At 33.4% G+C, this 16,853-nt stretch overlaps 1 protein-coding gene and 1 pseudogene across 1 annotated transcript; both read right to left on the bottom strand.

Annotated features, from left to right (window-relative positions):
* Positions 1 to 1,532: 1,532 nt before the first annotated feature.
* On the bottom strand, positions 1,533 to 3,189 carry LOC133200591 (uncharacterized; annotated as a pseudogene).
* Positions 3,190 to 13,281: 10,092 nt separating this feature from the next.
* LOC133200590 (uncharacterized) lies at positions 13,282 to 15,507 on the bottom strand. The gene has a single exon (XM_061336377.1). It carries the CDS (start codon positions 15,496 to 15,498, stop codon positions 13,780 to 13,782), a length of 1,719 nt encoding a protein of 572 aa, XP_061192361.1. The 5' UTR covers positions 15,499 to 15,507; the 3' UTR covers positions 13,282 to 13,779.
* Positions 15,508 to 16,853: the final 1,346 nt, after the last annotated feature.

Genomic DNA, 16,853 nt, shown 5'->3' with positions numbered 1-16,853 from the left:
GCTCACATTTACATACAAATGTTTTACAACGGTAAAATTTGGGTTTTCTCCACTCCATTGTATAAGTCCATTTGTTGACAATTTCCCGTGCTGTACTATCAGTCAGTATGAATTTCACGTGACTATTCCCTGGTCCAAAACATATCGACTCTGAGGTGTACTCATGTATTGTCATTGTTTACTATGTATACAACTTCTATATATATGCTACTCAATACACGTTCTATGATCAATGTACATGAGAATTAAAAATACCGTACAGCAATAGACTTATGTTTTTTTATAACTGCATTAACTTTTAATTTCTAGTAAACAATAACAAAGTAACAACGAATAACACCAGTAGCATGGCAAATTCACGAATATTAAGGTAATAAAAACTGTGTTCTTATTTACTTATGAAGACTTTGTGAGCGGTATTTCCACGTACTATTTAACACGGAAAATTGACGTTGTTTGAGCATGGAAAATCTTAATTAGTACTAAATTTAATTTTACTTAATTAGTAGTAATTCTTTGTGTTTTTCACAAAAAACATTAAAAATAATTATTAGTTGACTTTCCTGCAGCCATCTGAAATCGCGTCCTAAATTTGCCTGACCCATGTGTTTGTAGTAAAATATAAACATGTAGTAGACCATCATGCTTTTCGGCTCATTCATTGGATTGGACGATTGCTCACTGTAAGCACCTCTGTGCGCAATGACAACAATATCCATATATGGTAGATTCCTCGACCTGTTAAAGCTTAACAAGAAATTGCATGCAATCTATTTAAAATTAGACCTTTCATCTCTCTTTTCGCTTTTGCCTATATACCAAATATATACATTTCATACACCAGTAAGTTAAGATACATGTACACCATGTGCATAAAAATCTCAGATTAGGAAAGCTTGTGCTCTACGTTATCCTAGGTAAAAAGTATCTCAGATTTAAGGGAATTCTAGGAGCGATCAACGAAGAGCGAGATGAAACGTATATATAGCTAATTTTCTTTTTATTAGTTTGAATTGTATGCAATTTTAAAGTACAATGGCAAATAAATCGACTGCTGATTTAGTACTACACTATTCTGGGGAACATTTATTTCATCATATATGATTGAGATTTAAACAATTAAGTGAACAATTTTCTTAAGAATGATAAAAATATGTTTTTAGATGTGTAACAATATTGATTAATTAACACTGAAATCTAAATTGTGCACCCTCTATATGTAAAAATAAAACATAAAATTAACTTTTCTAGATAAAGCATATACCCATTAGGTTAGTTTTAAATACATGTATAGACAATCATGTACATGTAGCTACAGTGTATGTAATACTTAAATATAAATTGCTATTATTTTTTGCAAACTAATACTTAATTATAAATTGCTATTATTTTTTGCAAACTAATGGGATTCAAAACATGTTTTATATGAAAATTAGAGTTATGAATTGGATATAAAATAACAAATTTATGGCTATGATTAAATTCATTGTTTTAGGTTAAAATAATATGCACTGTGTTTATGCCCAAATAAGAATCACTGGAGGTACTTGTACACTGTCAGTGTGTTGGTGAGACCTTGTCCAACATAGATATTATTCTCATCATCCACACATACACTACAGGGATACTCTACCCCTTGTTGTTCTGTCAGTAATAGAGACAAGAACCGCCCGTCCTGATCAAAGAGGTGTACAGTGTTAGTGTATCTATCACACACCAGGATGTGACCGAGGACATCAGTACAGATTCCATAGGGACGGAACCATGATTCCTGACCTGTGTAGGAGAACCTGTGTTGTCCTGATTTATTCACCACCACAACTCCATTGTCATAGTCTGAAGTACAGTTATCTCTATTAATGTTATCTGTGATGTAATCTGGTATTATATACAGTCCCTGTCCTTTGTTATCCCTCTGTATGTTCTGTAGTTCTTTTCCTGTGTTGTTGTACCTGGTGACTTTAGCCTCTTCACCCTTCATCATCCCCACCAGAAGTCCCCGTTGATGTGGGAGGAGTGTATGCTGAGTGGTGCCCAGTCTACAGTTTTAATAAATTCAGTGATATTATTATCCTGTGTTATCCTATTAATGACATATTTGTCTTTGTCCGTAAGGATCAGATCCTCGTCCTGTGTGACTGTGTGGTAACCTTGCATTTTACCATTTGTTTCTATCTTCCATACCACATTCCCCTGTAGATCTGTTTGGACAAGATTACCCTCACTGTAACTGATCCAGAGTCTGTCTGATTGACCGTGTGTTATATGATAAAGGTGATTAAAACCTGGTACATTGAGCTCCCTGACCTTGGTGACTGAGGCAGAGAGAGACATTGTTTTTCTTTCTCTATTTAATCTGTTTATGTGTAGGTTTCATTGCTATATTGTAGACACTTTCAATGGGCCTAATTTCTCTGTTTTCTGCTTTAGTGTTGGGGACATCTATTTTACAAAGTAATTGAGCGATATCACTTTTGCTGTATTGACCAGCAGTAAATCCTGATGCGACTGGTTTTGTTGTCTCTGGTATGGATCGGATCTTTGGCCTCTTCTGAGACATTAATTTCTGGGATTTTTAAGAGGATAGGCATATGTGGAGCTTTTTGACAAGGTTATTAAGATAAGTGATGTAATCATTCATGGTATTTTCTTGGGAGTTTAGATCTTCTAACAATGAATGTTATATCTGGTCTAACTGTTTCATGTTCTCAGATACAACTGTGTCCACCAGACTTTTAAGGGATTCACCTTCAGTATTCATGTATGTTCTGATGTTGTCCATAATGTGTTTGATTTCGGAGAAATCTTTTTTTATTTCTTTCTGTAAATCTTGTGACGTTGGAAGAAAGTACTCATGGATCTTGGATATTTCCTCTTGAAAATCTGCATATTTTCCTGCATGAAGTGTCTCTAGATCAGTACATCCATGCCCCCGATGCTCTCTTTGTATGGCACATTTGGAACATACTGGAACTTGGCATTCTTCACAGAGCATGTCCACATCTTTAGTGGGGTGGATCTTGCATTTCTCCACAGGAAGTTGTTGTTTCCGTTGCCTGTAAAGGACCACCTCATGGTTCTTGTTTTCTGGACTTTTCAGATATTCATCACTGCATTGTTTACACAATCTTTGATTGCATGGGTTGCAATAGAACTCACAATTTTTTTCACATTCTTCCATGCCACATTCTAAAAGTGTTGAGCTCTGCGGGGAATGTCCATTTTAAATCAAACCATCTGAAATAGATAAGAAAAAATGTATTTTAGAAATTTGAAAATGTTATCTAATTAGAAGCATATGTAACATATGCTTTAGGTGGATTAAAACTAAAGGTACAAATTCATATTTTTTAAAAGAATATATTTTATATACAATTATAATTGATTTGATAAATTCTTTCTTGAGAACGAAATATTAATTACTACCTAACATAATTACAGTGACCTCATCACATGCATTTAAATGGATCTAATAAAAGAATGCTTTTTCTTTAAAATTAATACTTACAGCTTTATCTGGAATTGAAAGATCGATAAATCATTAAATGACTTTTGGCAGACTTTGGATTGCCAGAATAACGAGACTTAAACGAGACCTGTAATTTACTTCCTGGTTGGTGATAAATATAGATTTAAATGCCCAAATTTGTCATAAATTCCAGTTCTGTGCAGCATGTATTTTTTGTTGGTAAATTTATTCGAATATGACACATTTGGTGTGGCACATTTGGAACATACTGGAACTTTACAATCTTCACAGAGCATGTCCACATCTTTAGTGGGGCGGATCTTGCATTTTCCACAGGAAGTTGTCATTTACGTTGCTGGTAATGGACCACCTCGTGGTAATTATTTTCTGGAGTTTTCAGAGGATCATCACTGCATTGTTTGCACAATATCTTTGGTGACAATAGTTGCAATAGAATTCACAGTTTCTTTCACAGTCTTCAATGCCACATTCTAAAAAGTGCTGGGCCTTCTAAGGAATACCCATTTTACGTATAGCCATCTGAAAATGATGAAAAATGTATTTTAAAAAATTGAAAATGTTTTCCAAGTAAAAGCATGTAAAACATATGCTATAGGTGTCCACAGATTTAAAAAGAATATACTTTATATAAAATTATAATTGGTTTGATAAATTATTTCTAGACAACGAATATTAATTACCAAAGGCGGATCCAGGATTCTTAAGGGGGGTAACCAGTTGGGGGTGGATGTGGGGGCCCTTGGGGCGAATTAAGCCCCCGGAAATTCTCAGGTCTTAGGAGTTTTATGGAACTGTTTTTGACTTATTTTAGCTATACTTTATGTAAAAATAATGCAACATCCCACAACAAAAATCAATTTATTAATCTCATATAATTTTGATTACAAAAAGGGAGGTCCGGGTCACCTGGGCTTCCCTCTTAATTGCTAAATCCGCCAGTAAATTTACCTTTAACACATCTACTGTGACCTCATGTGTAAAATTAAATGTATATGCAATTTATTAGGAAATGAATTTTTTTCTTTAAAATTCATACTTACAGTTTTTTTTTTTTTCTAAAACTAATGCCTCTTTAAATCATTGAATGATTAATCCATTCTGACAAAGTGTCAGATCTTCTTTTTCATAAATATATTCACAATTTTTTATGTCAAAACAAAGTATTTGATTGCATACGTGAACAAACTGGGGGACGGTGAAGGGGGGAGGAGTTATCTCTGCATGTCTTAAGGACATACGCAACGTACCTTACCTAATGATAATTTTTCAAGATATTCTTAATTTAAGATTATAGTGCCATTAGATGTTCAAAGACAAAAAATCAGCATGCATTACCAGAGGTTTTGAAAAGATAACAATTGATGAAAATTCTTGTATAATTCAAAGAAAAATACACAAAAATTACTAAACATATATTCTAGATGTTTTGTTTATCCAAACTTGTTTGAGAAGAAGTGTACAATAGCATATATAGATGTTAAAAATGTAGCACACAGTTCCTTTTAGTATTGGAACTCTTCAACTCCAGGGAAAAAGACAATAAAATTCAAACTACGTTGCGTATGTCCTTAATTGTTGAAAACTCCCAAAATATTGGAAATATTAACCCAACTTCTGTCATCATTACTTACTCTTCTCACAAAACAACAAACGTGCGAATTGATACTCCTTTTTTTAAATTGTTTTACTTTCAGGATTTTTTAATGTGTAATTTATACTGCAGCTAGATTGATATCCCTCCCAGAAATGTAAAAAATAAATTCTTGTCTTTGATCTACATCTAATTACAAAAGGACACAGCCAGATGTCTTTTCTCATGATTTCAAATGGAACTCCTATTGCTCAAGAACATGTAAGAAAAGGTAAGTTTCTGACTTAAAAAGCATGACACTCATCTGTTTCATATTTGAATATTTTACTAGAAAAAGATGTTAATGATAACCTAACAAGAAAGCTTAATGAAAAACGTGATGACTTAAATTTTTTCAAAAAATTTAAATGTTTAATGATAAGAACTTATGTAGCAATATACCCTCATCACCTGCATATGGGGTTTATGTCTTACAGCTGATTCGATCAAGAGCAATTTCTAAAACGAGGAAAGCTATTGACAAACAAGTTGATGATACAAAAAATATCAATAGTCGCGTTTGAAGTTTGAAGTCATCATTTTGCAAGTTCTAATTATTGTCTTAGTTAAAAACACGCTAGAGGTTTGATGAATTATTTAGAAACACAAAGAATTTTATTTTTGTGTAAAATATTTCTCATGTAAAACAATGTGTCAAATGTGTTGTTTTCGTCATATTTTTTTTAACAATTTCATCTTCTGTGACATTTAAAACAAAATTGCCTCAAAGTATCCTTGGAAGAAGGAGATTTAAGGTTAATTATTTAAATGAAGAGTCACACCCTCTTTCAAGTATGAATGAAAATTAAATGATATATTTCAAAAATATTTTTTCGCAAGAACCACTCCCCCAGAAAATTTTTGTGAAACATTATTACAGTGTTGATTCAAAATTGTCCAAATCATTACCTCCAGGGGTAGGATGTGATCACATCAGAGGATTATAGTTTTTCATGGGAATGTTGAAGAAAAAAATCTTCAAAAATCTACTCACTAACCACTAGGCAAGAAAAAAATGAAACTCAAATGAAAGCTTCAGAAACATAATGTAGAATCAAATTTGCTCTTTTACAACTTCTCCTATAGCTTTGACCCAATTTCATTAATACTTGGAGCAGAAGTAGACTATACTAAGATACATAATTCTGTTTATCGGTTTTGATTTCCTTGAACACTGTTGCCATGGTTACTAAAAAGATTTTTAGTGAAATTCATTCAAATTGCTTCACCTCCAAAGTTTTGGTTCGATTTCAATGACTTGGTGCAAAATCAGCCTATAATAATAATTAACATAATACAGGGTTTATGGGTTTTTGATTTCTACAAATGATCTTGCCATGGTTACAAAAAGTAGTTAAAAATGCTATTCTTCCAACAGTTTTGGTGCAATTTTAATACGACTTTGTACACAAGTACGCCATACTAAGATACATTACTTAACAAACAAAACTTTGATGCATGGAATGATATATATTTTTAAACTGATTTTGAATGGAAATTACATAAATAATCAATCCCCAAAATATAAAAAAATCGTAAGTTTTCTTTGGTACTTAGATATGCGAATTTGTATCGTTTTCTATGATATTCTATACAAAATTTTGCATAATTTTGATTTTAATTCTATACAAAATTTTGCACGTTTTTGTATACCCGCACTTTCTAAAGAAAGTTCGGATATATTGTTGTTACCCTGATCCGTCCTTCTGTCCGCCTGTCACACTTTCTACCTAATCTAACTAATCTAACTACTCATATACTTTAACAGAATTCAATTAATCTTTTGGAATATGAAAGGTGGTGTCCTATAGATGTGCAAAAAGGTTTTGGAATTTTCAATTTAACCCTGGGGGCAAAACGGGGGCCAAAAATGATGTTTTTTTTCTACAAAAGCTTGGTTCCCAGAACTCCTCCTACATTTTACACATTAGCCTAATCATCTTTTGGAAGATGATTGGTGGTGTCCTGTAAATATGCAATAAGGTTTTGGAATTTTCATTTTCACCCTGGGGGTCAAATGGGGGTCGAAAAATGATGTTTTTAAATACAAAAAGACCCTGATTCCCAGAACTCCTCTTACATTTTATGCAGTAGCCTAGTCACTTTTTTTTGGTCAAATGGGGATTGAAAAATGACGTTTTTTTTTTTAAATACAAAAAGACCCTGTTTTCAAAAACTCCTCTTACATTTTACACAGTAGCCTAAACATCTCTTAGAAGATGATTAGTTGTATCATTTAGATCTGCAATTAGGTTTCGGAATTTTCATTTTCACCCTGGGGTCAAATAGGGGTCGACAAATGATGTTTTTATATACTAAAAGACCCTGGTTCCCAGAACTCCTCTTACATTTTATGCAGTAGATAAATCATCTTTTATAAGATGATTGATGGTGTCCTGCAGATGTGCATTGATATTTCCATATTTTCATTTTCACCCTGGGGGTCAAATGGGGGTGAACAATGACATTTTAAGTCTTAATGTAAAAGATTTCATGAGTTTTGGTCTGGTTGTCTTTTTTCTTAATTTGACTTTGAAAGAAGAAAGGGCAAAGGTAAAAAAAAAGGATGAAGCAAATCTTGTGCCAATGTCTTCTATTCATGTTCCAAATTTGAATTCATTATGCCAAAGGCTTCTCAGATTATGCCCTGAATTACATTTTCATGTAAAAGATTGACCTTGACTTTATAAATGGGTCAACGTAAAAAAAAAAATGTTGATATGCACCCTTTCTTCATACCACCTCTCCATGTTGCAAGATTGAAGTTTTAATGTCAAAGGGTTCTTAAGTTATGGTTTGGAGGTGTTTTTTTCAATTTAACCTTGAATAAAGAAAGGAGTCAAGGTCAAAATTTTGATGCAGTGCATCTTTTATAAATGTCTTCTTTCTATGTTACAAGTTTGAAATCCTAATGTCAAAGGGTTCTCAGGTTATAGCCTGGACTATATTTTGATGTCAAGATTGACCTTGCCCGTATAAAAAGGTCAAAGTCAAAAAAGTTTGAGGACCTCAACCCCACCTCTATACCACCTCTCCATGTTCCAAGTTTGAAATCTTTAAGTCAAAGGGTTGTCAAGTTACGGCTTGGACAAAATTTGATTGAAGAAGATGATTGACAAAAACAATATGTAGACTAGTATAGTCTACTTGTCGCATCAAAACTGAAGAAGGAGTGGCGTTTTGAAAGAACAAATTTGTTTCTACATTATATAATGAAACTTAACATAAGATTCAACATTTCTTGCCCATTGGTTCTTGAGAAGAAGATTTTTTTATGCAGTAAACCTGCCTACAGTGAACACGCTTATAATGAATTGCCGCTTACAGCGAAGCGATTTTCATTCTCCATGTCTTTAAAATAAATTGTAAACTGAATGAATATAAGCAATAAAACATAATGAAGCAAAATAGTCCGTCCCAGGCACTTAGTTATAAGCGTGTTTTACTGTACATTGATCCCCTATTGTGGCCACACCCTACCCCAGAAGGTCATGATTTGGGCAAAGTTGAATCTACACAAAGTAATGAAGTTTCAGACAATTTTTAACTTTTTTGGCCCAGTGGTTCTTGAGAAGAAGATTTTTAAAATACCATTAAATATTCTCTCATTCTTATCACCCCCTAAAAGAAGGGTTTTACCCTTCATGTGAAAAAATTGTTTTGCACAAGAAAAAAATATTTTACATGAGAAATAAAATTCTTTGTGTTTCTAAATATTTCATCACACCTCTAGTGGTTTCTTGTTATTTTAACTAAGATAATGATGATTTAATCCTGACTGTTCAATTTTGTACAAAGTTTGTATGATAATTATACCCTAAGGGATATGTTTACCTGTCTTCAACAAGTCAGGTTATTGTTCACAGTGAGTACTTTTCAAGCATAATTGATCGAGTTCATTTCTTCCTGTTGCAAATACTGATATTGAGCAAAAGGAGTTCCATGTGAAATTTTTAACAAACTACAATAAAAGACTTCTGGCTGTGTCCTTTTGTAATTGTAGATATAGATCAAAGACAAGCTAGCTCGTAAACTTTTTTTTTTTACATTTTTGGGAGGGATATCATTCTCACTGCAGTATGAATTAGTGTTAAATCAATTTTAAAAAAAAATGTCTTATAATTCCATTTTAATTTTGACTCAAATAGATGTTAGAGAGAGAGAGAGAGAGAGAGATTACCCCAGGTATATAGCCCCTATGCAAAACTTTATAAATTTGTGATAGAAAATGCTCAGAAGACACAATATTTGAAGAGCAATTGTTTTCATGCTTTATTTTCAGAAAATTCAAAGCTGAAAATTTTAAATTCATACCCATGTCAACATAGTGCAACTTCTATCTATATTGATAAAAAATGTACATTTACGTACAAGACCTATTTTAATTCTTAATCATTCTTAAAATATTTATATCACCATTCCTGATTCAAGGGAGAGCTAGGCATATGACCAAAATGTCCATGATCTATTGATTTAATAAATATGTATGTTGTTAGATCAGTAAATAATGATGACAAGTGGGAAACGGTCGGGCTAATATTAACAAATTTTAGGAGTTTTCAACATGTAAGACCATGCAGACATAACTCCTTCCCCTTTTCCCGCCCCCGGGCCGTTTATGTATTTATGTACAAATTATTTATAACTCATTTTGATATAAAACAAATAGTGAATAATACAAAAATGTACATATACACAAAGTTTAATGGATATCTCTGAATGATTTTTATTTTCTAATTCTAGGAGGGTGAGCTGTCCCTAAGGGGTCATGAATGAAATGTCAAGCAGATTAATTATCACTGACACACTTTTGACGCAGGTCATATTGTGTTCATTTCCAGTTTCAGGGTGCGGATGACTTCAAGGGGTCATAACCTTTATACCATTTAATGCATAATGACTCAAGGGATAATATTATATATGGTTAAGGGGAGAATGTTTTCAAGATATATGCTCATTTGTAGTTTAAGGGGTTGGGAATGATCTCAGGGGGCATGACCCTATATATCCTATTTAGTGTGTCATAATACAAAGATGACTTAGTGGCTTTTTGCTTTATTGAAAGCTATTTTATTGTTTCCGATTCCAAAGAGTGGAAATGACACCCAGGGACTTGCCTCATTGTATAATTGGGGTGTTCCAATGATCTTTGACCCTTTTCCAACTATAGGCCCCTTACCATTTTCATTTCTGATTATTTTACCCCGTTCTGTACATAACTTTTAAAACAATATATTCATAATGTACTTACCGCCTGTTATAGGTACTGTTTACATCATCGAATAATAAATCCATTTAAAACGCACACTAAATATTAATACTTCCGCTGGTAATAATGAACATACACCATGTGCAATCTACTGATAACAGTAAAAGTAGTGCTCGTAGTGTGACGTAATTCAATGCATGGCTCTAGAAATTTTCCAAAAAAACGTACATTTGTAAAATTTAAATTATAATTACATAAAAATTGTTTTATTTTTACATAAGTTTGTGTTATCTATTCCAAATGTAACAGGAAAACAGATGAATCGTGGGTGGGGGTTGATTTTTGACAATGTTGAACGGGTCAAGGTTTGGAAAGGAGTTCTCCCAAATACTGACAATAAATTCAACATGTTCCAATTATGGGCCAAAATTTTTTTTAAAACCTTTTATACACAAATCTTTCTAAATTATGCTCTTTAAGGTCAAGATCTAGTAAATGAAGGGAGCCTACAGATTTCTGAAATTTGAGAAATAAATTCCTTTAATGATGCTTTATAACCATAGCTTGGTCAAATAAGGTGTATAGGGGCATAAATTGTAGATAAACAATACGAAAAATCATATTTTATACTGTCATTTTCAATGAAAAATTAAGGAAACAAGTTACGAATATGGGAGATTTTCCATATCAGACAAATGAAAGGTATCCAGATTGCCTACAGTCTCTCAGAAAACGGTACTTTGTATGTTTTTAGCCTCTTCTTTAAAATAAAATCAAATTGAATATAGGTATCGGGATTAATTTTCACATGTTTTCAAATTTTCTACATAATTCTTTAGAGCCGTAAAGTACGGGAAAAATAAAGATGACGTCATAATGGATCTAGCACCAAAAAGACAGTCTAAAGTCATTTACTAGATCTTGATCTTAACAGAATTTATATTATCAAATTGTATAATATCAGACTGGTAACGAAATATTTACTTAAGACGCCCATATGGGCTGCATGTTCACCTGAGCATTTTATGCTTGATTTAAATGTGTGCATCTTCCCTGGTTACCAGAATTTAAAGGAGAGCGCATTGAGAGACAAACATCTTAGTGCAGGTATTACTGTCTTATGACAGCATTTAGTTGACATTGTGACAAAATCTTACAAAATTCTTCCACTTTACCTGGAACATATCATTCATATTACCGATTTGAATATCAATCTATGAGAAATATTGCTGATTTCTGTGAAAAAAAGTTTGTGTTAGTTATCCTTAAATCGGTTTTTGATTTCAATGAATAGTATTGTCATGGTTACTTGAAATTGAGAGCATTTTGAATATTCCTTCTTTTTTTTTTCTAAATGCCACTTTTACTGGTTGGTCTGATTTCAATCCAACTTGTAGTAAAGTTAACTATTTTAAGATAGATAATTCTATGCAACAGTTTTTGATTAAGACGAATGGTTTTCCCATAGTTACTTAAATAGAAAAATAGAAATTTCTTTAAAATGCTCTCAAAATGCTACTCCTCAAATACTTCTGGTCTGATTTTAATAAGCCTATGTGTTCAAATAGACTATACCAAGATACATTTTTTGTTTTAGTTAATGATTTCCAAAAAATATCTGCCATGTTACTAAAATAGAATCCTTTTTTAAACAAACACCAATTTTACATCTTTATTATAAGTACAGACCAGTAGAGTAGGGCTAGGATGGTACAACTACTATACTGAAATGTTTCTCGATATTTGTATCAATACACTACATATCAGGATATTTTGAATTAGTTATATAATCTTTTGTATTGAAATGAGCAAAATATTTCTTCACACTTAATAATAATTTATTCATAGAAGGCATTTATCTGTAGTAAAACAAATTTTTTAACAGAAATGGTTTTAATTATTATGTATTCATATTTATAGTTATATTTAACAAGTTCATTTTACATAAACCTAAAACGTTAAGTAAACAAAGAAAAAACAATTCTGACAATTTGTTTGCAATATTTCCACATTTTTACATATACATATATATCAATATGCGTATCGTAATCACAGAGTCAATCAATTTACATATATTGTCCCAGCCCTAAAGTAAAGCTACAGCCTCTTCAGAGACTCTCTTGGGCAAATATCCCCATGGTCATGTAACCCATCTCATTTAATAATTGTTCTAATATCTTAAAAATGTTTCTGATTCCAACCCTTAAAGCAAATATATTCTTGCTACACATGATATAATGCACTGAGCACCAATTTTTGTGCGTCGTTTTCAACCCCCAGTTGGCCCCTAGGGTGTAAAATGAAAATTCCAAAAATTCATTGCAAATCAACTGGACATCAGCAATCCTTTCAGAAAATAATTAGGCTATTTCATAAAATGTAACAGGAGTTCTGGAAACGAGGGTTTTTTGATAGAAAACACTTCGTTTTTTAACTCCCCATTTGACCCCTAGGGTAAAAATCAAAATTACAAAACCATATAACACATCTGCAGGACCCTCATTCATCCTCCAAAATATGATTTGGCTGTTGTGCATAAGGTAACAGGAGTTATGGGAACCAGGATATTTTTGTAGAAAAAACATCATTTTTCGACCCTCATTTGAACCCCAGGGTAAAAATGAAATTTCAAAACCTTGTTGCATATTTACTAGACACCAGAAATTATTTTTAAAAAGATAATTTGGCTATTGCATGGAATACAAGAGGAGATCTGGAAACAAATGGTTTTTTGGTTAAAAAACGTCGTTTTTTTGACACCCATTATTTGACCCCTAGTGTGAAAATAAAAATCCCTAAAACCTCATTGCACATCTACAGTACACCACAATTCATATTCCAAAAGATGAGTTGGCTTCTGCTTAAAATGAAAATGTAATGAGTTCGGGGAACCAGGGTTTTTTGTTGAAAAAACATCATTTTTTGGATTCCGCCCCCCCCCCCCCCCGGGTAAATTTCCAAAACCTTTTTGCATATCTATAGGACACCAGCAATAATCTTTCAATAGAAAATTTGGCCATTGTGTATATTTGTAAGAAGAGTTCTGGGAACCAGGGTGTTTTTGTAGATAAAAAACGTTGTTTTTCAACCCCCATTTGACCCCAGTGTGAAAATGAAAATTCCGAAACCTTATTGCACATCTATAGAACATCACAAATCATCTCGCAAAAGATGACTTGGCTGTTCGGTAAAATGTAAGAGGAGTTCAATGAACCAGATATTTATTAAAAACGTCATTTTTCTCCCTTATTCTGCCCCCAGGGTAAAATTGAAAATTCCAAGAGGTTATTGCACATCTACGCACACCCCCTATCATATTCCAAAAGATCAATTAGTTACAGCTTTAAATAAAAGAGGAGATTGAGAAAGAAGAAAGTGTGACAGACGGACAGATGGACCAGGTAAATAACAATATACCCGAACTTTCTTTAGAAAGTGCGAGTGTAATTATCACTGGAGATACTTGCACAGTGTCAGTGTGTTGGTGTGACCTTGTCCCACATAGAGATTGTTCTCATTATCAACACATACAGTACGGGGACAGCGTAGCCCATGTTGTCTTGTGAGTAATAGAGACAAGAACTGACCATCCTGATCAAGGAGGTGAACAGTGCCGTTGTAATCATCACAAACCAGGATGTGACCGAGGACATCAGTACAGATTCCATATGGAGAGAAGAATAAATCATGACCGGTGTAGGAGAACCTGTGTTGTCCTGATTTATTCACCACCACTACTGCATCTTTACCATAATCTGATGTACAGATATCTCCATTGATGTTTTCTGTGATGTAGCATGCTAGTTTATAGAATCTCTGTCTTTTGTTATTCCCCTGTATGTTCTGCAGTTCTTCTCCTGTCTTGTTGTACCTGGTGACTTTAGCCTCACTATCCTTCACCATCCCCACCAATATGTCCCCGTTGATGTGGGAGGAATATATGCTGAGTGGCTCCCAGTTTCCAGTTTTAATGAATTCAGTGATATTATTATCCTGTGTTATCCTATATATGACTTTATTGCTTCTGTCTGTAAAGATCAGATCCCCATCTTGTGTGACTGTGTGGAAACCTACATATTCATCATGTGTTTTTATCTTCTGTATCTCATTCCCCTGTAGATCTGTTTGGACAAGATTACCATGCCTGCCACTGATCCAGAGTCTGTCGGATTGACCTAGTGATACATGGAACACATCTTCAACACTTGGTACATTGAACTCCCTGACTGTGGTGACAGAGGCCGATAGAGACAAAGTTTGTTTCTTGCCAGATTTCTTTCTGTCCTCTTTCATCTGTTCATATTTCATTGTTGTATTGTACACGCTTTCAATGGGCCTTACTTCCCTCTTCTCTGTCTGAGTGTTAGGGACATGTATTTTACCAAGTAATTTGGTGACATCACTTTTGCTGTATTGACCAGCAGTAAATCCTGGTGTGACTGGTTTTGTTGTCTCTGGTATGGATCGGATCTTTGGCTTCTTCTCAGATATTAATTTCTGGGATTCTGTAGAGGACAGGCATCTGTGGAGCTCTTTGACAAGATTATTAAGATAAGTGATGTAATCATCAAATGTCTTGTCTTGGGTTTTTAGATCTTCTAACAGTGAATGCTCTATCTGATCTAGCTGCTTCATGTTGTCAGATACGACTGTGTCAACCAGAGATTTCAGGGTCTCACCTTCAGTCTTCATGTATTTTTTAATGTTGTCAATGATGTGTGTGATTTCTGAGGAATCTTTTTTAATTTCTTTCTGTAAATCTTGTGATGTGGATAGAAAATACTCCTGGATTTTGGAGATTTCCTCTTGTATGACTGCATATTTTTCTGCAAAAATTGTCTCTAGATCATTAAATATATGCCCCCGATGCTCTCTTTGTGTGACACATTTGCAACATACTGGAACTTGGCATTCTTCACAGAGCATGTCAATATCTTTAGTGGTGTGGATCTTGCATTTCTCCACAGGATGTTGTCGTTTACGTTGCTGGTAAAGGACTACCTCATGGTTCTTGTTTTCTTGACTTTTCAAATGTTCATCTCTGCATTGTTTGCACAATCTTTGATGACAAGGGTTGCAATAGAACTCGCAATTTCTTTCACATTCTTCCATGCCACATTCTAAAAAGTGTTGAGCTCTGCGGGGAATATCCATTTTAGATAAAGCCATCTGAAAATGATACAACAATATATTTGTTTTAGAAGAAGGCAAGTGGTAACATTTTGCAAAGGAAGGGGGGACTTAAAAAATTGACAAGCCAGAAAAACTCAAGTTAGTTAAGATTTATTATAGACGTTTCTATACAAATGAGCTAATTAAACGCATAAGGACTATACCAAACGTACAGAAAAATCTAAAACTTTTTTCTAACACAAACTTGGTACACACGACATGTGATAGCCAGTGCACATTGCATTATGACGTCATATTATGAAATCATCGTTCTCTACTACACAACTTTATTAGGAACATCAACAAAATAGCTTCGGCGCAAGGGCATACCTTATTTCACAGAAGCAAGATATAAATAGAAGCAAGATATTCTTAGGATTAATGATATTGCTGCACAAATATTGACAGTGCAATTGTTTAGTTACTATTTGTTTTGAGTTGAAACGAGGTAAAAATTCACAGTCCAGTGTAAGTTTCTTCAATTTTTTTTATGAAATTAGAAAGTGCATAGGATTTGTACGAAAGCCCAGAAGGCTCATTCGAGATTCGAGTTTCAAAATACGAGATTCGAAATTCGAGATTCGAAATTCGAGATTCGAGATTCAAGATCCAAAATAACCAATCAAAAGGCGGATTCAATATTTGATTACTCCCCTTTATTAAGTTTTTACTATCAAGAAATCACTGAATATATTGATAACAAATGGGTCATTTGCATAATTAATAATGCAAGAAAATATGTCATATGTATCAAAACAAAATACAAATGAATTTTGGGTAACGTTTTGTAAAATATGTATAAAATCTTATTTTCCTCATTAAGCAAAACAATAGATACATGTATAGAATATTATATGGTCTTATCGTTGACTTGCGAAATTAGATTGTATGTCGATAAATTATTTAATATGCACATTGATGAGGGAGGAACATATTATTGATATGAATTGCTGAGGATCGTCTTCACACTGCACAGAAATTTAATTACGGATACATTTCATTACATGTAAGGGTGAATTTGTGCAGTTAGACTGATCAACTATTTGATATGGAATAAGATAAATTTCAGTTTGTATTGTTTATATGATTTTTAATTAATTCAAGTATTCAAAACCTTAATTGAAAACTCAGTTTTTATGTTTTTCTCATATTGGGAAACAGTGGCGTATATTCCCTTCGGCTAATGTGTAAACTAATGTGAGGTCACAGATTTCACCTAAAGCGCATTATTGCCGAATTGCGGATAGGCAAGGAGGGAGTCGCCCCCTCTCAATAGAAGGGGGGGGGGGGTCGGAGGTTCACTTTCTGCGATCTTGGAGACATCTATCATTTTCATTTTTCCATTGAATATA

This window comes from Saccostrea echinata, unplaced genomic scaffold (genome assembly GCF_033153115.1).
Source record: "Saccostrea echinata isolate AGI-Se365-2 ecotype Australia unplaced genomic scaffold, CSIRO_AGI_Sech_v1 ptg000040l, whole genome shotgun sequence".
In the NCBI taxonomy this organism is placed as follows: Eukaryota; Metazoa; Mollusca; class Bivalvia; order Ostreida; family Ostreidae; genus Saccostrea; species Saccostrea echinata.
The sequence above is the reverse complement of the archived record's forward strand: the minus strand, read 5'-3'. Positions and strand labels throughout refer to the sequence as shown.